Source organism: Canis aureus, chromosome 20 (assembly GCF_053574225.1).
Source record: "Canis aureus isolate CA01 chromosome 20, VMU_Caureus_v.1.0, whole genome shotgun sequence".
NCBI classification, from domain to species: domain Eukaryota; kingdom Metazoa; phylum Chordata; class Mammalia; order Carnivora; family Canidae; genus Canis; species Canis aureus.
In genome coordinates, this window is record NC_135630.1 from 18,538,118 (window position 1) to 18,564,058 (window position 25,941).

The 25,941-nt window shown below is 34.9% G+C and overlaps 1 protein-coding gene and 1 non-coding gene across 19 annotated transcripts in view; both read right to left on the bottom strand.

Annotated features, from left to right (window-relative positions):
* LARP1B (La ribonucleoprotein 1B) overlaps nt 1-25,941 on the bottom strand; it is a 129,978-nt gene that overhangs the window by 29,358 nt on the left and 74,679 nt on the right. For 11 of the 18 annotated variants that reach the window (XR_013358810.1, XR_013358811.1, XR_013358813.1 and 8 more), the window contains one exon: nt 25,196-25,322. The exons of 1 other annotated variant lie outside the window; for it this stretch is intronic. Coding sequence is in view for 12 of the 17 variants with exons in the window: in XM_077861065.1 (XP_077717191.1) it covers nt 25,196-25,322 (127 nt within the window). In the remaining 5 variants the exon portion in view is untranslated. Of the gene's footprint in view, nt 1-13,977; nt 14,102-20,081; nt 20,151-20,343; nt 22,421-25,195; nt 25,323-25,941 lie in introns of those variants that run through there. 6 more of the 18 variants (XM_077861059.1, XM_077861061.1, XR_013358814.1 and 3 more) reach the window with 5 other exon arrangements.
* On the bottom strand, nt 19,428-19,532 carry LOC144292032 (U6 spliceosomal RNA). Its single transcript, XR_013359571.1, has one exon. It is a non-coding gene; the product is annotated as a U6 spliceosomal RNA (small nuclear RNA).

A 25,941-nucleotide genomic window follows, 5' to 3' on the forward strand; every position in this document is an offset into this window, starting at 1 on the left:
TTTATTTTCAGGTTTATCTTTATTTTATTCCAGATTTAATTACATGTAAATTTTACCCACCAATAATAGCAGATATGTCAATTTTGTGAAGACTAAAACCTATAGACTGTTATCTCAAAAGAAACATTCTACAAAATTTTTACAATCTATATACCAATTTAAAATATTGTGAGATAAAATTATCAAAAATGGTTAAGATAAGCACAAATATGTAAAATATTTACAGTAGATATAAAAATTTTATTGCTAGAAATAAGTAATTAGGGAACAAGAATATATTAACTTTTTTTTAATCAACTATAAGCCTAGGATGAAATATGAGTATCATCTGGATATTATACTTCTTAATCAAAATGATGGGGCATCTCTTGTACAAGAATGTTCAAAAATTATTTTTTAAAAAAATTATTTTTCATAACAGCAATAACTGGAAAAAATAAAAATATCAACTGTTGAATAGAAAAACAAAATGTATTATGTACATACTATAGAATACTATTTATCAATATAAAAAGAAGCAAAGGACCAATATGAGCAATGTCATGGATTAACCTCAAATATATTAGTTGAAAAAAGTTGGATGCATGACAGCATACCATATGGTTCCATTTATATGAAATTTCTACGAAATGCAAAAACATAGAGACAAAAAAAGCAGATTACTAGTAACCTCAAACTGAAGTTCAGTGTTGAGACTGACTGCAAATGATCATAAGGGAACTTTCTAGCATGATGAATTTTTCTAAAACTGAATTGTGGTGCTACTGTATAAAAACTATACAAAGTTACTGAAACTCATGAAACAATACACAAATGGGTTAGTTCTAGTATGTAAAACCGTATCTCAAAAAAGCTATTTAAAAACAAAACAAAACAAAAAACAAACCCAGCTCATCTACTCTTCAGGGAACCTCAATTGTAACCGTCTATTATACAATTTTCCTACAAGTTTCTCAGAGTGATATTTCAGAGAACTAGGCAAAAGTACTGATTTTCAAAGTATAGTTCCAACCAGCATCATCAGCATGACATAGGAACATGTTAGAAGTATATATTTTCAGGTCCTACCTCCATTTACTAAACCAAAAATTCTGGGTACAGAGTCCTTTAATTTGTTTTAACAAGCCCTTCAGGTGAATGCAATCTTGCTAAAGTTTAAGAACCAATGGACTAAGGGGTATGCTAACTATTCTTCTACTTAACATATCCCAAATTTTTACTGCCAAATCAAATCTTTGCACAGCTGCATACCTGAACCGTATGAACCTTGTCCCTAGTATGTATTGTTTTTATGGATAGAAACTGCCTTTAATAGTATTCAATATTACGCTATTGGTGATCAATGAAGAATGATAATAAAAAATGCTACATAAGGACCAGCAATTTCGTTTCTTTTATAAATACAATGCCTTTGAAGCAGCAGATGTTTTCTGTAAATGCAAGATTGTATATAATTTTGGCTTTTCAGGTTATAAAGTTGTTGTTGAAACTACTCAATCCTGCCACTGTAACACAGCCACAGACCACATGTAATAAAGGTATGGCCAGATTAGATTATATGGCAGGCCAGTTTTGACTCATAATGTATATTCACTGAACCTGAAGAGTCAGAAAGATATCAAAATACTGGATTTATAATTTGCTGCAAAAGAAGTTATTACAACTACATTTTATGTAGTTGTAATAAGGTAGAGGAAAATATAAACATATCAAAAGAGATAAAGATAACAATAACAAAACTTCTAGAGAAGAAAAAAATAAACACTGAGGGGAAAAATGCACTGAATGGATATAAAAATATATTAGACACAGCAGAAGAAAAGAGATGAACTTGAAGAAATAGGAGTAGAAATAACCCAAACAAAACACAGAGAGAGAAAAGAAACCAGGGGCGTTGGGAGGGAGGGAGAGAAGAGAGCATTAGTGAGACATGGAACAACTTCAAGTAGCCTAATATACGTGTAATTGAGATCTTGTAATTGAAAAGGAAACAGAAAAGAAGTACAGAAAAAATAAAAATTTAAAATGTCAACTATTAATTTTAAATAATTCTGAAATTTTTCCAAATTTGATTAAAAACACATCTACACACAGATTCAAAAACCCAAAAGCCCCAAGTGCAGGAACACGAAGAAAATTACACCAAGGCAATCATAATTAAATTGCTTACAATAAGAGATAAAGAGAATATATTAAAAACAGAATCAATAGCATTTATCCTTAGCAGAGAAAAAAACAATTAAAAAATTAATAAAGCCTCAGGAATCTGTAATAGGACAACAAAAGGTCTAGAACGGATGAAAGAGTGCAAAGCTAAAAAAACTTTTTAAAGAAATAATAGCCCAAAACTCTTGAGTTTGGCTAAAGGCATTAATTACAGATTTAAAAAACTGAGAGAACCTCATAAAGAAGCCCATGCCCAGACACACCACCCACCTAGGTGCTGAAAATTCAAGACAAATAAAAATTCTTGAAAGTTGCTAGAGAAAAAGAACTAATTATATGTATAGATTTAATGACAATTTTTTTTTTTTAAATAAGAAAACATGGAAGCCAGAAAGAAGTGGCATGACAGTTTTAAAGTGCTGAAAGGGGGCGCTGGATGGCTCAGTTTGTTGAGCATCCATCCTACTCTTGGTTTTGGCTCAGATCATGATCTCAGGGTTGTGAAATTGAGCCCCCACATCGTTGTTGGGCGCTGCACTCAGTGGGGAGTCTATTTCAGATTCTCTCTTGCTCTCTCCCTCTCCTTCTGTCCCTCTTCCCCCACTCACATGAACCACTCTCTTTCTGTTTCTCTCTCTCAAATAAATAAATAAATCTTTAAAGTGCTGAATGAAAAGAACTGTCAATCGAGGATACTATACACAGTGAAAACATTGTTTGGGAATGAAGGTTAGATAAATACATCATCAGACAAAGGAAAACTAAGACAAATAGCCAGCAGAACCACCTTCAGAGAACTGCTAAAGAAAATATTTCAGACAGAAGGAAACGACATAAGAAGGAAATGTGGAACATCAAAAGTAGAGGAAGAGCAAGAGAAATGGTAAATATCTTGATATGTATATTCTCCTTTCAAATTCTTTAGAATATACTTGGTAGTTATCATTCTCAATGGGGAAAAACTGAGAGCTTCTCCCTGTCAGAAATACGGCAGGGATGTCCACTATCACCATTGCTGTTCAACATAATAGTAGAAGTCCTAGCTTCAGCAATCAGACAAAAAGAAATAAAAGGCATTTGAATCAGCAAAGAAGTAGTCAAACTCTCACTCTTTACAGATATGATATTCTATATGGAAAAACCAAAAGACACCACCCTAAAATTGCAAAAACTTTTACAGAAATTCAGTAAAGTGGCCGGAGGTAAAATCAGTGCACAAAAATCAGTTGCATTTCTATACACTAACAATGAAACCAAAGGAAGAGAAATTAAGGAGTCAATCCCAGTTACAATTGCACCAAAACCCGTAAGATAATGTAGGAATAAACTTAACTAAAGAGGGACATCTGAGTGGCTCAGCAGTTAAGTGTCTGCCTTTGGCTCAGGGTGTGATCCCAGGATCCGGCATCAAGTCCCACATTGGGCTCCCACTGGGGAGCCTACTTTTCCCTCTGCTGTGTCTCTGGCTCTCTCTATGTGTGCCTCACATGAATAAACACATCTTTATTTAAAAAAAAAAAAAAAAAAACTAACCAAAGAGGCAAAGGATTGGTACTCAGGAAACTATAGAACACTCATGAAAGAAATTGAGGAAAATACAGAGAAATGGAAAAAGGTCCCATGCTCATAGATTGGAAGAACAAATAATACGAAATTAGAAAAAAAAAAAAAAAAAGGCAACTGTTTCCTTTTTCTGCCCTCTCTGGATTATCTGTAGTTTTTTTTCTTCTAATTTTAATTTTCCTATGGAAAGTTTGGCCATATATGGCTTTTTTTGTATAATTATTTTATAATTTATTTTAATGGTTACTCTAAGGATTATAAAACACAGACTTTGCACAGTTTACTGCGAAGAAATATTTTACTCCTTTAGTAGGAATGTAGAAACTATTTTCAGTGTGTTTCTTTATGCTATACTACCTAGAGCAATCTATATATTCAATACAATCCCTATCAAACCACCATCAACTTATTATGTTGGAACAAATAACTCTAAAATTTGTATGGAACCAGAAAAGACCCTGAATAGCCAAAGGAATGTTGGAAAAGAAAACCAAAACTGATGGCATCACAATTCTGGACTTCCAGCTCTATCACAAAGTTGTAATCATCAAGACAGGATGGTACTGGCACACACAGATCAATGGAACAGAAGAGACAACCCAAAAATGGACCCTCAACTATATGGTCAAATAATCCTTGACAAATCAGAAAAGAATATTCAATGGAAAAAAGTCTCTTCAACAAATGGTGTTGGGAAAACTGGACAGTCACATGCAGAATAATAAAACTGGACCACTTCCTCACACCATACATAAGAATTGACTCAAAACAGATGAAAGACCTAAATGTGAGACAGGAATCCATCAAAATTCTAGAGAAGAACACAGGCAGCTACCTCTATGACCACAGCTGCAGCAACTTCTTACTAAACACGTCCCCAAAGACAAGGGAAACAAAGGCAAAAATGAACTATTAGGACCTCATCAAGATAAAAAGCTCTTGCAGAGCAAAGGAAACAGTTGATAAAACCAAAAGACAACCAACAGAATGAGAGGAGATATTTGCAAATGACATATCAGAGAAAAGGCTAGTATCCAAAATCTATAAAGAACTTATCAAACTCAACACCTAGAGAACAAATGATCCCATCACAAAATGGGAAGAAGACATGAACAGTCATTTCTCCCTAGAAGACATCCATGGCCAACAGACACTTAAAAAAAATGCTCAACATCACTCGGCATCAGGCAAATACAAACTGAAAACCACAAACTCACACAGGTCAGTATGGCTAAAATTAACAAGTCAAGAAACGACAGATGCTGGCGAGGATGCAGAGAAAGAGGAACCCTCTTACACTGTTGGTGGGAATGCAAGCTGGCACAAGCCACTCTGGAAAACAGTATGGAGGATCCTCAAAAAGTTGAAAATAGAGCTACCCTTATGACCTAGCAATTGCACCACTAGGGATTTACCCCAAAGATACAAATGTGTAGTGATCTGAAGGGCCACCTGCACCCTAGTGTTTATAGCAGCAATGTCCACAATAGCCAAACTATGGAAAGAACCCAGATGTCCATCGATAGATGAATGGGTAAAGAAGAAGCGGTACATTTATACAATGAAATACTACTCAGCCATCTTTAAAACTGAAATCTTGCCTTTTGTAACGGTGTAGATGGACTAACATGTATTATGGTAAGTGAAATAAGTCAGTTAGAAAAAGTCAATTATCATGATCAATGATCTCACTCATATGTGGAATTTAAGAAACAGAGTATCACAGAGGAAAAGAGGGAAAAAATAAAATAAGATGAAATCAGAGAGCGACAAACCATAAGAGATTCATAATCATAGGAACCAGACTGAGGGTCGCTGAAGAGTTGAGGGGTTGGGTGGATGGGGTAACTGGGTTATGGACATTAAGGAGGGCATGTGATATAGTGAGCACTGGGAATTATATAAGACTGATGAAGCACTGGCCTCTACTTTCAAAACCAATAATATATTACATGTTAATTAGTTGAATTTAAATAAAATCAATTTTTTTTAAAAGTAAAACTTAGATGAGATTTTCAATGAATGAAGATATGACCATAGGATAAAGAAACACACTGAAAATAAGTTTCTACATTCCTACCGCAGGAGTAAAATATTTCTTCCCAATAAACTGTGCAAAGTTTGTGTTTTACAATTCTTAGAGTAACCATTAAAATAAATTATAAAATAATTATACAAAAAAATTATATAAACTTACCATAGGAAAATTAAAATTAGAAGAAAAAAAACTACAGATAATCCAGAGAGGGCAGAAAAAGGAAAAAGAGCAACAAAAAGTAGAGAACAAAGAGAAAACAAATAGTAAATGGTGGATCTAAATCCAAACGTATTAATAATTACTTCAGGGTAAAAAAAAAAAAAATTACTTCAGGATAAACAGTTTAAACACACCAGTTAAAAGACAGATTGTCAGATTGAATTAAAAAAAAAAATGACTCACTTCTCTTACATAATCAGAATGGCCAAAATAAAAAAGACAAGAAATAAGAAGTGTTTGTGAGGATGTGGAGAAAAAGAAGCCCTCTTGGTGGTGGTAATGTAAATTAGTACATTTCTGAGGAAAACAGTATGGAAGTTACTTGAAAAATTAAAAACAGATATATCTTATGATCCAATAATTCCACTACTGGGTATTTACCCAAAAACACTAATTTGAAAAGATATATGCAAATTCCCCTTGTTTTATTGCATTATTTACAATAGCCAAGATATGGAAGCAAACTAAGTGTCCACACACAGATCAATGGATAGAGAAGATATATACCGCACAGTATGCAATATTCCTCAGCCATAAAAAGGGATAAGATTTTGCCATTTGTGGCAACGTAGAAAGAACTAAAGGATACTAAGCTAAGTGAAATAGTCAGACAGAGGAAGTCAAATACCGTATGATTTCACTTATATGTTGAATCTAAAAAACAAAACAAATGAATAAACAAAAAGAAGAATCAGACCTATAAACACAGAAAAAAGCTGATTGTTGCCAGACGGGTGGGGCTTGGGAAGATGGGCAAATAAGTGAAAACAAAATGAGTGAAAGGAAGCAGGAAATACAAGCTTCTGGTTATAGAATAAGTCATGGGAATAAAAGGTACACCATAGTGAATATAGTCAATGATGTTGTAATAGCACTGCAGGGTGACAGATGATAGCTACACATGTGGTGAGATACGAAGTATACAGAGATCCTGAATCAATACGTTGCACACCTGAAATTAATGTAACCTGCGTGTTAACTATATTCAAATAAAAGAATTTTTTAAAAAGATGACCCAACTGTATGCTATGTATAACTAACTTAATAGGCTAAAGCAAAGGAGGGGAAAAAATACACTGTATATCATGCAAACAGTAATCAAGACAAACGTGGAATGGCTATATCAAAATAAGATAAATTAGATTCAAAACAAAGAAAATTACCAGAAATAAAGGCAATATTTACTGAATAAAAAGGTCAACTCACTAAGAGGACACAAAAGAGAGGTGAATTCCACCTTCCCCCCTTTTTGTTCTATTCAGGCTCTCAATGGACATTGGGGAAGACAATCTACTAAGCCAATTCAAATGCTAATCTCATCTAGAAATAGCCTCATTGAAAAAATCCAGAAATACTGCTTAACCAAATATTCCGTCATCCTGATCCAATTAAGTTGACACATAGGATTAACATTACAAAGGATAATACATGAAAATCAATCATATTTCTATATAATAGCAATAAACAATTAGAAAGTAAAGGTTTTAAAGCAACATTTACAATAGCACCAAACCATAAAATATTTATGGATATGGCTAATAAAATATGTACACCCAAAACTTGTATCCAGAATAGAGAACTCTCAAAGCTCAATAAGAAAACTAGGGGTGCCTGGGTGACTTAGCTGGTTAAGTGTTTGCCTTCAGCTCAGGTCATGACCCCCAGCGTCCTGGGATCAAGTCCCACATCGTTGGGCTCCCTGCTCAGTGGGGAACCTGCTTCTCCCTCTCCCTCTGTCACTCTATCTGCTCGTTCTCTCTCTCTCTCAAATAAACAAATAAAATCTTTTTAAAAAACTGAATATACACTTTACTAAAAAATTAAAAATACAAAATAAGTTAATAAAAAGACATTTAAAAATAAAAAGAACTCAATAAAAAAAATTAAAAGTTTGAGCAGATATTTTACCAGATATACTAATGCCAAATGAGCACATAAAAAGATACTCAACACTGTTAGTCACAATGAGATACCGCTACATATCTATTAGAATGGCAATATTTTTTTTTAAACCAAGTGCTAGTGAGGATGTGGGGCAATTGGAACCATCATGCATTGCTGGTGGGAGTAAAAAAATCATATAGCAACTTTGGAAAACAGGCTTAACAGTTCCTTAAACATACACTTACAAGACCCAGCAATTCTAAGTCTTTACCCAGATGAAATGAAACATATTCACAAATTTGTAAGCAAATACTGATAGCAGCTTTATTCATAATCACCAAAAATTAAAAACAACAATACATGCTCTTCAACTAATGATAAACTGCTTACATCCAATGCAATGGAATACTACTTACCCACAGAAAGGAACAAACACCACACAAAAATATGGATGAATTTCAAATGCATTATGCTAAATGAAAGAGGCCAGACTCAAAAGACTATTTTCTATGTGATTTTATTTATATGATATTCCAGCTAAAATACAAGGACAAAAAAAATAGGAAACAGGCTGCCAAAAAAGTTGGGCATGGAGTTGATGAAAAAGAGACATGGGAGAATGTGTAAAGCATAATGAACTGTGTTTTAGAAGGTGACAGCTACGTAATTGTATGCATCTGTCAAAATCCCAGAAACTGTACATACAAAAAACATGAAATTTAATGAATATAAATTATATTTTAAGTTTTTTCAAAGAAATCAAAATGATAACTCTGGATCCTTATAAGGTGGTCAGAATGAAAGGAGGGGGACAGGTTAGGAGCCATTAAAATTAACAAATGGGAAAATGATGGTATCTTCTGCAGGGTGATAGAAGTAGAGACAGTGAAAAGTGGTCAGGTTCTGGGTATATTTTAAGGAGTTATGAAAATAATCAGCTAATGAATAAGATATAGAAGTTGAAAAAGAAAGATCAAGGATGACACCAAGATTTTTTTTTTTACCTGTTAGAAAATGGAATTAATATTTACAGAGATGCGGAAGTCTGTAAGAAGTCCTTGGAAAGGGGTGACAATTCAGACTTGGTTAAGATTTTGGACATGAAATTTGGGATGTTCATAAAACATCCAAGTGAAACTGTTGACTACACAGCTGATGTTTATAAAAACTAAGGATGGAGGTCTTTATCTACACATATAAATTTGATATTCATTAGCATAATGCTATTTAAAACTATGAGACTAAATACTGAGAAGTTATTGAGGATAAGAAACAAATGTGAAGACTGAGTCCTAAATCATCCATAGCTTGGGGAAATGGGGAAGAATTAGCAAAAAGACTCAATGAAGTAGAAAGAAAATTAAGTAAATAGTGTCTCGGAAGAAGAATGTGTTTCAAGACAGAGCATAATTGATCTAAAGCTGATGTTAGGTAAGATGAGGATTGATTTAATACATCTTAAACATGGAGAGATTTGGAGGCACTATCAAAAGCTGATTTAGGGTGTGACAAGCAGAGGGCTGTTTGGATGCGGTATAGGGGATAAACAGGAAGACAGATACTGAAGACCGTGAAATCAAACACCACCTTTATGCCTTAAATTCTAAATGGCATCAGCAGTTTTTTTTTTTTATTAGTATCATTGTTTTATAGCATTTCCCACTTTTTTAATCTTTATTTTTAAAAAAGATTTTATTTATTTTAGACAGTGCTTGCGAGTAGGAGTGGGGGGGACAAGGGGATATGGAGAAGGAAAGAGATCATCTCAAGCAGACTGTGCGCTGAGCATGGAACCAGACACAGGGCTTGATCTCACAACCCTGACCTGTGACTTGAGCTAAAATCAAGAGTCCCACACTCAAGGTTTCCCCTCACCCCTTTTAACCTTTTAATCTTTCTGTATACTCTATTCAGCAGAGAGCTGAATTTTCTTTAAATTCATCGATAATTGTTTTTCAAACTGAAAGTTAATCTATTTGGCACTTTTTTTATCATAGCAATACTGGATTGACTTTATCTTCTTAAGTTTCGCTAATTTAATTTTTTTGTTCCTATTCTTTAAAATTGGAAGTTATAGCACAAAAATAAAGATTGATATATGACTTTAAAAATGGAGATTATTTATAAACTGAGAACAAGAAATTAAGCACGAGGGATGCCGGGTGGCTCAGTGGTTGAGTGTCTGCCTTGACTCAGGACGTGATCCTGGGGTTCTGGGATCGAGTCCCACATCGGGCTCCCTGCATGGAGCCTGCTTCTCCCTCTGCCTATGTCTCTGCCTCTCTCTGTGTGTCTCTCATAAATAAATAAATAAAATCTTTAAAAAAAAAAGAAATTAAGTACCAAAGAAATTCAAGTTTTCCAAGTACACTGTATTAAATATCTGAGATTTGTGCAAATATCTGAAATTTAATTTAAAAAGCTTACTTTACCTAGGAAGACAAAATTTTAAAGAAACATAGAGTTGATACCTATGTACCCACCAACTAGATCAACACATAAATTCCAGATGCAGGCAAGCCTATGTGCAGACCTTTCAAATGGGTTTCTCCCCTTTTCTTAGGAGTAAACCACTATATTAAATTTTTTGAGTTAACAATTCCCACTGCTCTTCACGGTGTCTATGTGCTATGCATATACCATGAATTTTATGTTTCATATGATACTAGATTTAATAAACTCCTTTGTGTCTAGCTTATTTTATACAACTTCTATTTTTAAGATCAACCCATTTTGTCACAATGAGCTTTAGTTCTTTCATTTTCCACTGCTGGATATTTTTCCTTTATGTGAATATAACACATCTTATTATACAGTCTATTATAAATGGGCATTTAAAATTTTTCATTTGTTTTTTTCTATTATGGCAATGTTACTATAAATGGTCTTTTGGTAAACATTTACAAGAATATCTCTTGAAGTGAAACTGTTGGTTTATAACATGATATGTCACTGTGGTTAAAACTGGCAAATCTCAACAAAGTAAAGATGAGAGCATCTTTTCATATTTACTGGCCATTCACTTTTTCTCTGTATGAATTTCCACTGTTTCATTTATTATTTTTTCTACTAACAGTAACAGTTTTCATGTTGATTTTCACAGTTTTAGATTTTTATGATACTAATTTTTTGTTACTTTTATACACTGCAAAATTCACCTCCTAATTTAGGACTTTCATTCTCTCCATGATGTACTTAGCAGCATAAATTATCAATTTTAATGTACTTAAACAAGACAAAAAATCTTGTAATTGGGCTGAACACACTTAGTGGAATACCATAAAACTTATATTTTTTGAAGTATAAAGTTGTTTAAAAGTTTAAGGAGGGGCAGCCCCGGTGGCTCAGTGGTTTAGCGCCGCCTGCAGCCCAGGGTGTGATCCTGGAGACCCTGGATCGAGTCCCACGTCAGGCTCCCTGCATGAAGCCTGCTTCTCCCTCTGCCTGTGTCTCTGCCTCTCTCTCTCCTCTCTGTGTATTCTCATGAATAAATAAATAAAATCTTAAAAAATAAATAAATAAAAGTTTAAAAGAGATTTAGGACCACTTGGGTGGCTCAGTCAGTTAGGCATCTGCCTTCAGCTCAGGTCATGATCTTAGAGTCCTAGGATCAGGCCCTGTCTCCGGTGCCTGCTTATTCCTCTCCCCCTGCCTCTCCCCAGCTTGTGCTTTTTCTCTCTCTCTGTCAAATAAATAAATAAAATCATTTAAAAACATAAAAGTTTAAAGATATTTAAAAGAAGTAAACTTTCAGTATTCATAGTAATAATATAATTTAATATTATTCTAAAACTATTTTATCAAAGGATAAACAAGTAAATAATTCTGCTACTGTGGTTAGGAACAAAGTTTTTTTTTTCATGTAGGTAAAAAGCAGTACAAATACAAAATCACACAAATTAAAATTATAACCTTTAATCCTAAAGTTGAACAGAAAATATCACCATGAATTTATAAAGTATTTTTCTTTAAAAAACAATTCTAAGCTCTTTCAATTGAAAAAGCCTAGAAACAATAACTAACTCAGTAGCAACTCAAGTACTTACAAAACTTATCATGCCTGCTGGCAAACAAGAAAGTTAACGTCTCAACTCCACTATCACAGAAGAAAGCAGTGAGACGTAGACCTGAAGCTAAAAGCCAATAAACTGATGAGTGGCAAAAGCATCAATATGAGGGGATCCCTGGGTGGCTCAGCAGTTTAGTGCCTGCCTTTGGCCCAGGGCGTGATCCTGGAGTCCTGGGATCGAGTCCCACATAGGGCTCCCTGCATGGAGCCTGCTTTTCCCTCTGCCTGTGTCTCTGTCTCTCTGTGCCTCTCATGAATAAATAAAATCTTAAAAAAAAAAAAGCATCAATAAGATAACTACAATATGGGTACCTGAGTTGCTCTATTGGTTAAGCTGCGATCTCACAGGGGCCTGGGACCCAGCCCTATTATTAGGCTTTCTGCTCAGCAGGGGGTCTGCTTCTCTTTCTCCCCTTGCTTCCCCACCTCGTGCTCCTTCCCTCTATCTAATAAATAAAATCTTAAAAAAACTTCAATACAGTGAAACACATCTAATGCATTTATGAAACCATAATGATAATTTAAAAATGAACAAAAAAATTAAACCTCATTGGTGACCAATGAAATATGTTAGGGAACCAACTCATCACTTTGAAAACTAGTGAAGAGAGAAAAAAAAAACTGAGCATTTATTCTCTTTCCTGTAAGACCTCTATCTCAGGATAAACAAATAATCAATTAGGGGGATTTCTTTTTATGGAAGTATTCTATCTACTAAATTTAAGAAGCAATGACAAAAATAGAATCATCACCATTTGGCAGTCCCTTGTGACATAAAAGCTCCAAGCAATGATTATCAATGGCTATTAAGGCCACAAAGAGACAATTGAGCATTATGTGCCTCCTGGTAGAAATATTCAGTAATTATATATGACATATTCTTGTAAAAGTTTAAGCCTCAATCTGATCAAGTCTCTGTATCAAAGTAACAGTTACTGACAATTCAGGACCTGAAAACAGGTTGAATGAGACCATGGAGATGTAATCATCAAAATTCAGAATATGAGACATTATAGAAGACAACAACCCAGTTCCTCCAACAATAAATTGCAAGGAAAAAAATTACTTTGAACTTACAAACAAGACCTATCAACCTTAGAATGTTCAAACATACATGGATCCCAATTTTTTTTAAGTGATAAATGAGGAAATGTGAGCACTAATTAGATACTTGATATTAAGGAATCAATATTAATTCTAGATGTGATAATGACATGTTATTTATATGTTTAAAAGAACTCTTTTGAAGGACACATACATGAATATATAGGAATGAAAAAATCTGAACAATAATTATTAGATGTTTGCATCAAAATAATCCAGTGGGAGTAAAGACAATGAGTGGAACTGAGATGAAACGAAATTGGCTATGAAATTAAGTAGCAAAGGGCACATGGAGGTTTTATTACATTACACAATTTGTTTTATTTTGGCATATGTTTGAAGCTGTCCAAATTAAAAGTTTTTTTTTTTAAAACTGCCTTCATGAAACACTATAACAAAATCACTTACACTTGCCTGAAAATGTCAGATTCCATTTATGTATCTCCCAAATGTATTCATATGTTCACACTAAGCTAAGGCCGTAGGACAAAAGAATGTTAGTGGTATATTTTAAGGAATCGGCAAGTCAGTGAAAAACTTTATTTCAAAAAGAGAAACATTGCCAGCAATCTTAAAATTAAATGAAACACATAAAGAACCAACCAATTCTGCCTGCTTTTCAGTAAGCATCTGGGTTTGAGCATAATCTGGGGTTATAACAGATGACTTCTAGATCACCTGCCTATTCATCAAGAATAAAGTGAGATTATGCTATAAAGCTGACTTCTCAAATTTACAGTCTGTAGTTTCAAGTCTCTCAAATGTTTTGAGGTTCACCAAAGGATAAACAAAAGTCGACTTTTAAAATTCTAGTCTTTTACCAGATACCTAATGCTTTTTTTCCACAGATAAAAAGGCAGCAAACTTTTAAAACAATTTAGGACTGCTTTAATATTATTCAAAAACTATTACACACAAAAGCAGATTTACATACCTTGCCTGGACTGTGAAGGTGCTACAGGAACTTCTTGGTTTGGCTCAAAAGGAAGTTCAGGTGTTAGGTTTTCAAACTGTTCTTTACTAATGAGATTTAGCTTCTTAAAGTTCTCAACTTCTTGCTGAAGTAGAATGGAGGAATCTAATTACTAAACTGGCTAGTAGAGTAACCAACAAACAATAACTGATACCAACCTCAAAAAAGGAGTTTAACTATAAGAGAATAAAAAAGTCCTAATAAAGAATCTAGTATTATACTTAACAATTAATGTTGAGAATTTACAAGAGGCACAGAGAACCCAAAAGTATTATGAATAGTATACAATCCAAATACATTATAAGAGCATACATTCTAATCATTCATTATTTGTTAGGCATTTACACACAAGTCCACTAGCATATTATAGAAGTTACAAAGTAATCTAAGGTATGTTTCCTACCCTTAAGGAATTTGCAAGTTAGATGGAAAAATAGAAATGTACACATAAAAATTAATACAAGGCAGCATTTGAAAATGGTAATATTTGGTATAAGAATTGAGATCATCAGGGAGGCATCACAGAAGACATGGAACAAGAATAAGAAATTTAGAGACAAGCATTCTAAATTAGGAAATGTGAGCAAAGATGAGACGCTTGGAATAAGCAACCATTTCTTAGAAAATAATTCAGTTAATGAGAAAAATCTCTGTAGAATCAGTGGCAGAAAGGCCTGATACAGAAATGAGAGAAACCTGTTAGAAGACCTTTACACCAGGCTAAGAAGTTTTCACTTCATATTCTAGTAATGGGAAATACGTGATGAAAGATAAATCTAGATGGCCCTGGAGGTTCATTTCCAAACCCCATTTATAAGGTTAGCAGCAAGGAGGCTCAGTAGGTCTGAATTTTTTTGAGCTCAAAGGAAAACTAGGCCATACCTGCCCCTTGGGTTGCTGAGGCTTCCCCTTTCTAACAACTGTTACACAGTCATTTAGATGTTCTCTGCCCTGACCTACATATATAGAGAGGACTACAGAAAAGAGGCCAATCTCTAGTGTAAGGTCACTTGGTCATGTGCATGAAGACCATTCATGCCTGCCCTAAGCTGTGAAATAAAAAACATCTGAGAGACTCCCTGCACACTACTACTTTTTATAAGTTTCCTCCAATAAACCCTATATCACATCTACATCACTCAGTGTTAATGGGTCCATGATCCTTTACAAAACGAGATTCAAAGAGGGTTTTAGCAGGTAAAAAACATAACAAAACTGTCAGATGGACCAAACTATATATCATCATTACAAAACAATCACAGTACCTTGCTCATAAAAGCTAACCAAATAATGTTTCCCTTCTGCCTTCAAACATGAATAGTTGTTATCTTACACCATTCATTAGATCCTGCTAGCCTTTTAAACTAGGATCTATCATGTTTTCATGAAAATACATTAAATGATTACTTCAGCTTCTGTACCTGTGCCAATACTGCTTTCCCCAAAGTCTTCAATAAGCTCTTTAAGCTAATCCAGAGTCATCACTCCTCACTGTCCCTTATCTTGCTATAGTGATTATTAGCAATTCCTACTAAAAAAAAAATTTAGCTATGACTATCATATGCCAGAGATAAATAATATAGTTCTAACCTGATGGGGACACTAAAATAAAATGCTTCCATTTTATTTTAAACTTTTTAAAATAATTTAATAAGGTACCATATATACATATACACACTAGAGAAGTGCATAAATCATTAAGTACACATCTCAATGAGTAATCAAAAGTGAACTGACCTGCATGACTACTATTCAGGTAAATCTTTATTTTCAGCACCCTAGAAGTAACTTTCATGCCTCTGCCTCTCCCTAAAGACAATCAATTAGCTGACTTCAATTGTATAGGTTTATTTTGATAGGTTTTGAACTTTATAAAAATGTAATCATAATATATGGTTTCTTTTATACAAAATTATGAGATTCATCTATAAGAGGTCAGCAGACTATAGCCCCTAAAGGCCAAATTGGTTTTTGTAAAAAGTTTCGTTGGAAGATGACCACACTTGTTCGCTCACCTGCATGTCTGCTTCATTGCTACAACTGAAGTGTAGCTGGGACAATGTATGACTCATAAAGGCTAAACTATTTACTATGTAGTGCTTCAGAAAAAAAATTTCCTAATCCCTGCTCTATGGTATTCTATTGAATGATGACATCATAGTTTTTAAAACTTCATTACACTGTTGGTAAGCATTTAGTTCCTTTCCAAATCACAGGAATTACAAATAATGTTGCTATAAATATATTTTTACAAAACACTTCTCTTGCTGATAAAGATACACATTTTTTAAAAGACTTTTAAATTTTATTTTAGAGTTGGGGGGGCAGGGGGAGAGGAAGAATCTCAAGCAGACTCTGGTGCCCAATGTGGGGCTCCATCTTACAACCCAGGGATCATGACCTAGCCAAAACCAAGAGTCAGATGCTCAACTGACTGAGGTTCCCATGCACCCCAAAGACACACATTTCATTGAATGTTTACTAGAACTGGAATTGTTGAATAGAGTGGTATGCTTCTACTTTGGTAGAAAATGCCAAATAGTTTTTTGCAGTGATTGTGCCCATTTATGTTCCCACTAGCAGTACATTAAAGTTCCTATTGCTCTACATCCTTACAAATACCTGGTATTGTCAGTTGAAAACTATGTAGCCATTCTAAAAAGGACCAAACTATGGATAGACAAACTTGGATGGACCTCAAAGGCATTATGATTAAAAAATACCAATCTCAAAAGATCACTTGAGGTACGATTCTATTTATAGAACATTACCAAAATGACAAAACTGTAGAGATGGAAAACAGGCTACTGGTTACCAGGGGTTATGAACAATAGAGGGGAGGCATGTGAATATGAGTCTAACAGCACAAGGGAGATCTGTATGGTGATAAAATAGTTCAGTTCTTGGGGATCCCTGGTGGCGCAGCGGTTTGGCGCCTGCCTTTGGCCCAGGGCGCGATCCTGGAGACCCGGGATCGAATCCCACGTCAGGCTCCCGGTGCATGGAGCCTGCTTCTCCCTCTGCCTGTGTCTCTGCCTCTCTCTCTCTCTCTGTGATTATCATAAATAAATAAATAAAAAAAAAATAGTTCAGTTCTTGACCGTGATGGTAGTTACATAAATCTACATATGTGATAAAATGGCATAAAACTATACACACACATTTGTGATAAGAAATGTCAATTTCTTGACTTTAATATTGCACTTTACTTATGTAAGATATAAACTTTGGAGAGAACTGGGTGAAGGGTACACTGGATCTCTCTGTACTACTTTCCCAACACCCTGGAACTCTAATCTCAAAATAAAAATTCAAAACATTAAATATATAGCCACTCTGATAGATTTATCTGTAATCACATTATGGTTTTATTTTGCATCTCTTTGATTACTAATAGTGCTAAAAACCTTCAATATATTTTAGTTGCACAGCCTCTTTTGTGAAGTGACTATTCAAATCTATCACGCATATATTAAGATTTCATTTCAGAGAGAGAGAGATGGTGAGAGAGACAACACCCCCCAATGGTGGGGGGAGGGGTGAGCAGGGAGAGGTACAGGAGCAGGGAGCAGGGAGCCTGCCTGACATGAGGCTCAGTCCCAGGACCCTGGAATCACGACCTGAGCTGAGGCACATGCTTAATCGACTGAGCAACTCAGGTGCCCTCAATTCTATTACTCATTTTTCTATAAATTTCTCTTACTGATTTATGAATGCTTTTTTTTAAGATTTTATTTGTTTATTCATTGGCGACAGAGAGAGAGAGAGAGAGAGAGAGAGAGAGAGAAGCAGGCTCCATGCAGGGAGCCAGACGTGGGATTTGATCCCTGATCTCCAGGATCACGCCCTGGGCTGCAGGCGGCGCTAAACCGCTGAGCCACTGGGGCTGCCCTTATGAGTGCTCTTTATAAAATGTAACTTTTCTTCCACGTTCTGGAAGAAGGAACTTGCATTTTCACTCTCTTATGGTGTCTTCTGGTGAAAAAAGTTCTTTTTAATGTAGTACATTTTATAAGTCATTTCCTTCATTGTGTAACTTCCTGTTTAAGAAATCTTTCGCCTTTTGGAACACTCTTTGACTATTGCTGGGAATGCAAACTAGTGCAGCCACTTTGGAAAAGAGTATGGAGGTTCCTCAAAAAGTTAAAAATAGAACTATCTTATGATCCAGGAACTGCATTAGGTATTTACCTAAAGTATACAAAAATATAGATCTGAAGGGGTACATGCACCCTGATGTTTATAGCAACATTATAAGAGCCAAACTATGGAAAAAACAGAAACATCCTTGAGTGATGAATGGATAAAGAAGAGGTGGTATGTCTGTGTGTGTGTGTGTATGTTTACATATATAAAGAGGTAGTATGTATATATATAAATATAAATAAATATACGATGGACTATTTACTCAGCCATAAAAAAGAGTGAAATTGGGATCCCTGGGTGGCTCAGCAGTTTGGCGCCTGCCTTTGGCCCAGGACGTGATCCTGGGGTCCTGGTATTGAGTCCCACGTCGGGCTCCCTGCATGAAGCCTGCTTCTCCCTCTGCCTGTGTCTCTGCCTCTCTGTGTCTCTCATGAATAAAATATTTTTTAAAAAAGAATGAAATCTTGTCACTTGCAACAACATGGATGGAGCTAGAGTGTATAATGCTAAGCAAAATAAGTCAGAGAAAGACAAGTATCATGATTTCACACATGTGGAATTTAAGAAATAAAAGAGATGAACATATGGGGAGGGGAAAAAGTAAAAAAAAAAAAGAGAGAGAGAGAGAGAAGGGGAAACAAATAACCTAATGATAGAGAACAAACTGAGGGGTTTTTGGAGGGAGGTGATTGGGGAATGGGCTGAATGGGTGATGGGTATTAAGGAGGGCACTTGTGATGAGCACTGGGTATCATATGTAAGGGGTGAATCACTGAATTCTACTCCTAAAACCAACAGTGCACTGCATGTTAACTAAAATTTAGATAAAAATTTAAGAAATTTTAAAAAGGAAATCTTTCCCCTTTCTAAAGATGCTATATACCCCCTCGTTATAATTTTTCACCTGATTATGATATTAATATATTCTGTTAAAAAGTTTGGGGAGCACAAGGTAATAAAAGCAAAAAGCAACATACACACACCTATCATATAGATAGTATCATCACCTAGAAATTTTATTATTTTACCTTTCACATTGAGAATCACAATACATACAGAATTGATTCTTTGTGTATAGCAGGAGCTAAGGGCCAATGTGCACTTGAAAAAAATGTGTATTCTGCAGATGTTGATGCAGTATTTCACTATGTCAATTAAACAGTTAACTGTATTTTTGCATTTTCTATTTCCTTACTTATTTTTTGATCTTATTCTAAATCTTTCACCTTTCTTTATAAGACAAGTGTTTCAAAAACTCCCACTATGATTATATGGAACACTTCACATATTTGTGCGTCGTCCTTGTGCAGGGGCCATGCTAATCTTCTCTGTATCGTTCCAGTTTTAGATGTGTGCTGCCGAAGAGAGCACCAAAAACTCCCACCATGATTATAAATTTTTCTGTACCTGTCCATTTTTGACTTATGTATTCTGATGCTATGTTATTAGATGCATACACATTTAGAAATATATTTTCTGGGGATCCCTGGGTGGTGCAGCGGTTTGGCGCCTGCCTTTGGCCCAGGGCGCGATGCTGGAGACCCGGGATCAAATCCCACGTCGGGCTCCCGGTGCATGGAGCCTGCTTCTCCCTCTGCCTGTGTCTCTGCCTCTCTCTCTCTCTCTCTCTCTCTCTGTGTGTGTGTGACTATCATAAATAAATAAAAATTAAAAAAAAAAGAAATATATTTTCTGGGGCAACTAAACTTTTTATACTTATAAAGTGTCCTTTTTTATCTTGAATAATTCTTGTCGCCTTAAAAATTCACTTTATCATCAGACTTACACCAGCTTTGTTGTGTTTATTGTTAATATTTATTCAAATCTACAAACATATTTAGCCTTTACATTGCTCTTCATTCTTTTCTGAATCTTCAAGCTTCCTCCTAGAATCATTTTCAAAATCTTTTTTTTTCAAAATCTTTTGACATCTCCTATGTAGTCAAATAGCCTGAAAAACTCCCTTTAGTATTTTCTTTGAAGTAGATCTGAAAATAAACTTTCTCATTTCACAAAGCTGAAATTATCATTTTACTTTAATTTTTAAATAAATTCATTAAGATATAATTCATATATCATAAAATTCACCTGTTTTAAGTTTATAATTCAATGATTTACTTTTATTCCAGAACACTCAGTTCCCTTTCAGTACTGTGCTTGTATCATCCCATTGTTACCTGGATTCCATTATTTCTGCTAGGAAGTTAGCCATAAGGATTTTTTTTTTTAATACTGTAGCTTTTGAGTGCATGGGTGGCTCAGTCAGTTAAATGTCTAACTCTGGTTTCAGCTCAGGTTGTGATCTTTGGGTCATGGGACTAAGTCTCATGTTGGGCTCTGTGCTCAGTGCAGAATCTGCTTGAGATTGTCTCCCTTTCCCTCTGCCCTTATCTCTGTGCTTTCTAAAATACAATAAAATATTTTAAAAAAATTTTAAAAACTGTAAGCTTTTAAAGTAACCTGTCCTTTCTCATTGGCTTGTAGTATTTGTTTTTGGCAGTTTTACAATGATGGCCTTGGTGTGGTTTCCCTTGAATTTATCTTCTTTGGAGTTCCTTAGACTTCTTAAATTACCCCTCTTCAGTTTTGGTAAAATATAACCCATAATCTTTTAAAATATTACTTCTGCCTTATTCTCTCACTCTTCTCTCTTCTAAGAATCCAATCAGGTATATATTAAACCTTTTGACTATATCTCCTATGTCTTATACTTTTTTCTGTTATTTCCCACCTTTTTTGCTCCATGCTTCACTATGGAGTCTTTTGACCTATCTTATAGTTCAGTAATTCTGCATTCAGCTCCACTTATCTACTTTTAAGCCAATTCACTGGGCTCAGTTATACTTTTCATTTCTGGAATGTCCATTTGGCTCATTTTTAAAGTTTCTAGTCCTCTGCTGAAACTCCTCACTTTTTTAAAAGCATATTAACAATAGCTAACAAAATCTGTTTTAGAACTCTGTTCTCTAAATCTCAATGGATCTATTTCTTTTGTGGGTTTTTTTTCTACAGATCATCCTGTCCTCTTATATGCCTGATTTTTTTCAAGATTTTTTTTATTTATTTATTTATTTATTTATTTATTTATTTATTTATTTATTCATTCATTCATTCATTCATTCATTCATGAAAGACACACACACACAGAGAGAGAGAGAGAGAGAGAGAGGCAGAGACAGAGGCAGAGGGAGAAGCAGACTCCATGCAAGGAGCTCAACATGGGACTCCATCTCGGGTCTCCAGGATCACACCCTGGGCTGAAGGTGGCGCTAAACCACTGAGCCACTCAGGCTGCTCAATGCCTGATTTTTTGAGAGTCAGACATTATTATTAAAAATTTGAGGACTAGGATGCTATTTTCCTCCAGAAAGGATTTGTTTGCTTAAGTCAAATGGCTATAAGCATCAGAATGCTGATTCAATAAAAGATTAAAATTATTAAAACCAGGGAAAATCACATATAAAAAGCAAGCAAAAATTGTACACCTAAAATGGTTAAAACAGTGAAATATTTATGTATACATCTACAATTGAAAAAAGACATTCAAGAAAAAAGAGAGAGGCAAGTAGACCATCTTGTTGTGTCATAAAGTATGGAAAATGCTAAACAGATGAGGACATATCAGCTGTCTATGAGTCATCTTGAGAGAGTTCTAACCTGACCAGATTTGAGACATTTTGAACATCAAAATTAATAATTACAAGGGCACCCAGTCAGTTAAACATCCAACTCTTAGTTTTGGTTCAGGTTATGATCTCTGGGTTATGATATAAAGCCATGCTTCAGCTCTGCATTCAGTGAGGAGTCTGCTTGAGATTCCCTCTCTCCTTCCCTCCTTAACCACCCTCCATACTCTAATATAAATATTTTTTTAAAAAGAATAATGACAGGAATAAAAAAGGAATCCATTTGAGAGCCCATACTGACACTAAAAATAAACAGTAGAGAATTTTTTTTACAGAAGAATGCAAGGTAATTAACATAAAGGAAACAAAAAAATTAAAAAATAACCATCATATAATAACCACAATAATAATTTATTCAAGCAACAATGGAGGTTAAAACACTGAGTGGAGCCTGCTGGGGAGAGGTTTCAAATGGTCACTCCAGGGACCCCTGGGTGGTGCAGCGGTTTGGCGCCTGCCTTTGGCCCAGGGCCCGATCCTGGAGACCCGGGATCGAATCCCACATCAGGCTCCCGGTGCATGGAGCCTGCTTCTCCCTCTGCCTGTGTCTCTGCCTCTCTCTCTCTCTGTGACTATCATAAATTTAAAAAAAAACAAACAAAAACAAACAAACAAACAAAAAAAAAACAAATGGTCACTCCAGAGATAACGTATTAATTACAAAGGGAAAAACGTACTTTTACAATGAGGAAATATAGTACACATCTTGATAACCAAATGACCAATTCTATAACTGACATCATTATGTCTCCTGAGGTAATGTATTGAACAGTGCACATCCCTCATGTAATATTTCTGCCAAAATATTTCACTTGAAATTAATCATATGGAAATGCCAGGCAAATCTAAACTGAGAGAAATTTTTACAAAATTACTGACCTGGATACTTCAAAAATGTCAATGTCATGAAAAAAAAAGGCTGAAGAACTCATCTAAATGAAAGAGCATTAAAATATGTAATTCTAAAAAAAAAAAATGTAATTCTAAAAGCAACGTGCAATCCTTGGTTAGAGCTCATATAAAAAAGGAGGGGGGTGGGAACCTGGGTGGCTCAGTGAGCTAAGCATCTACCTTCAGTTCAGGTCATGATCCTGGGATCAAGCCCTGTGTTGGGCTCCCTTTTCAGTGGGGAGCTTGCCTCTCTCCATGCTTGTGTGCTCCCTCTATCTCTCTAAAATAAAAAAGTGAAATCTTTAAAAGTAAATAAAAAGTTTTAAAGGACATTAAGATAATTGGGAGAAATCTAAATATGGACTGTATATTTGGTAATAGCATTCTATCAATGCTAATGTGCTTGATAGTTATGGCTAGGTAAGAGAATGCACTTGTTTTCAGGAGATACAGGATAACAGATGTAGTGGCAAAGTAATGTAATGTCTACAACTCTCAAATTGGAAAAAAATCACATATTTTATATACAACTATGAATGTATTATATATAGAGAAATAAAAGCAGATGTGGTTAAGATATTAACAACTGTTGAATCTAGGTGAAGGGTATATTGGTGTTCATTATATTATTCTTTCAACTTTTCTAAAGGTTTGAAACACTCCAAAACAGAGGGAATAAAATACAGATGTATATGACTGATAAATAAACATGTTTATAATACATATTAAAAATAATACACTTAAAAAATAATACACTTTAATATCTTTCAGAAGTATATATTTATCTACAATTCATATTGGCAAGAATAAAAAGAAGTTTAAGCAGGAAGGGTTCTCCTCAGCCAAGTGTTTGTAAACAACCCATGGTACTTCAACTTTCTCATCTGCTATTTATATCAATATGAACTGCACTACAGATGGCAGAAAGAGGTGAACAGTTAAGATTTTTTTAAAGGATGAAAATTACCTTAGAAAATACAAGAAACCAATAGAAAGAAAAATTAAAGTTGAGACAGAATATGTCCTTTTGTGGATCATGATCCCAGAAACCATTTATTTTCTTGGCTTCTTCAAATAAAACTGTATGTAACTACACATATTTTTTTTTCACCTAGTAAGTACTAGTGGACATTCTTTTCTTTTTGTTCCCCTCTTGTGCTTTTCTATACTTAAAAGTTCAGTAATTTTTCCAGTTTTAATTCTCCCTGCTATACTAAAATCTGCATTTCTGGCTTTCTTACCATCTCCAGGATTTAGAGAGAAGATAAAAGACATTTTAGATGAAGAGATACCAATCAATATTTTCAAATCTAATCTCAATATCATTACCTTTCAGTTTTTTCTTAATTTTCCTATTCCTACCACACTGATACTACAAATCGTTTCTTTAAAATCTCTTCCCAATTTGTCACTTTTTCATTCTCATAAATCCTAGAACATAATCAGCTATGAATGAATATTGAAAAAAATAATAATATCCCTTTGGCTCAGCATTTCATTTCACTATTGATTATTATAAATGAGAATTTTAACTCATTTTCTGCCCTCTCCAACTCTAACCTAGGCTAATTCTATTAAATTAAACCACATTAAATCATATTTTGATCACATCACTTTATAAGAAATGCAACTGCTCCTCATTCTAAATTCCTACATAGCTTTCAAGATACTTGACAGTCTGATCCCAAAACCTACCCAAACAATTTTAAATTTCAGTAAAGTAGCATCACTAACATTTAACTTATAGAAATTAGATTTAGTGGTGCCTAGGTGGCTCAGTCAGTTAAACATCTAACTCTTAGTTTCTGTTCAGGTCACAATCTCAAGTCCTGAGATATAGCTCTGTGTCAGGATCCATGCTCAGCAGGGAGTCGGCTTGAGGTTCTCTCTCCCTCTCTGTCTACCCTCCCACCCTTAAATATCTTTTAAAAAAAGAAATTTGATTTATATTTGTGCAGAAATAACAATAACTGCAATGTATCAGCAATGCAACTGCCATTCTACTCAATAAACAAATGTATTAATGTAGTTAAACCCTAAAAGGCTAACTCACATAAGGAAAAAAACAAAAAAGAATGTGTACATTTTAATAATGTCCTGACCACTGGAAAGTTAAGTGTCCAAACAAGTATAGTTACAACAAATCCTCATGGGCCTAATTTTATAATTAAAGGGTTTGTCTTGCTTTTTGTTTTTAAGTAGGATCTATGTGTAGGGCTTCCCTGCTCACTGGGGAGCCTGCTTCTCCCTCTCCCTCTGTCCCTCTCCACTTGTGTTTTCTCTCTCTCTCTCTCTCTCTCTCTCTGGCTCACTCTCTCTCAAAATAATAAAATCTGTAGGAAAAAAGAGAAAATAACCACAAACTAATATAAAGTAGCTATTTTTAGCATTGGACAACTATCAGTGTAAGACTGGTCTTCGAAAGGAGAAATTCACGAGGTGGACTCCACCATCACCTGAGCTTTCTTTTTGGATACAATTTCCCAACCATGGCATAGGAAGCTTCAGCCCAAGGAAAAAATGGCTGTCCTGCTGAGCTGAGAAGGTAGTGCTTAGCATTCCAGGAAGCTGAAGCAATGGAATCTGTGAAAAGAACATTAAAGAAAAGGGAGCTATGAAGGGTAAGGGGGCAGTAAGTTCAAGTACTGGTTAGATCCCTGATGGCTAATCTACATACAAGAAGGACAAGACTTCCTGAGACATATCCAAAAGTGGCTGCTATGGGGCTGAGCTAAATAGGTACACGGGTCCACAGTGTTGGGAAATGGCAAGCAGGCAAATCTAGTTGATAATGGAGACCCCTTATTAACCACTCAATAATACCCAGGTGCACCAGGTGAGATACACCTTAAAAAATAGGACTTGCTATAAAATAAAGCCCATACCGTAAAGAAGGATCTACTCTAGGTTTTCTAGCATAGCTTAACACAAAACTTGGCAATATGTTGGGTAAGACAGTTTAGACAGTTTAGAGATTAAGTTCTGTCAAGCTAAAGGCTTTCCACAAATCTGACCAAAGAGGAAAAATCAAGCCCACACAATTCCAAGGTGGCCAGCCAACTGAATAAGAAAACCAACATTCAAAAAGGGAAGGGGACATCATCTATAATCTCCAAAATATAGTATTTACAATGTTCTGTAAAATATTTTTTAAATTATTAGATGTGAAAAAAAACAGGAGGGACGATGGGTGGCTCAGCAG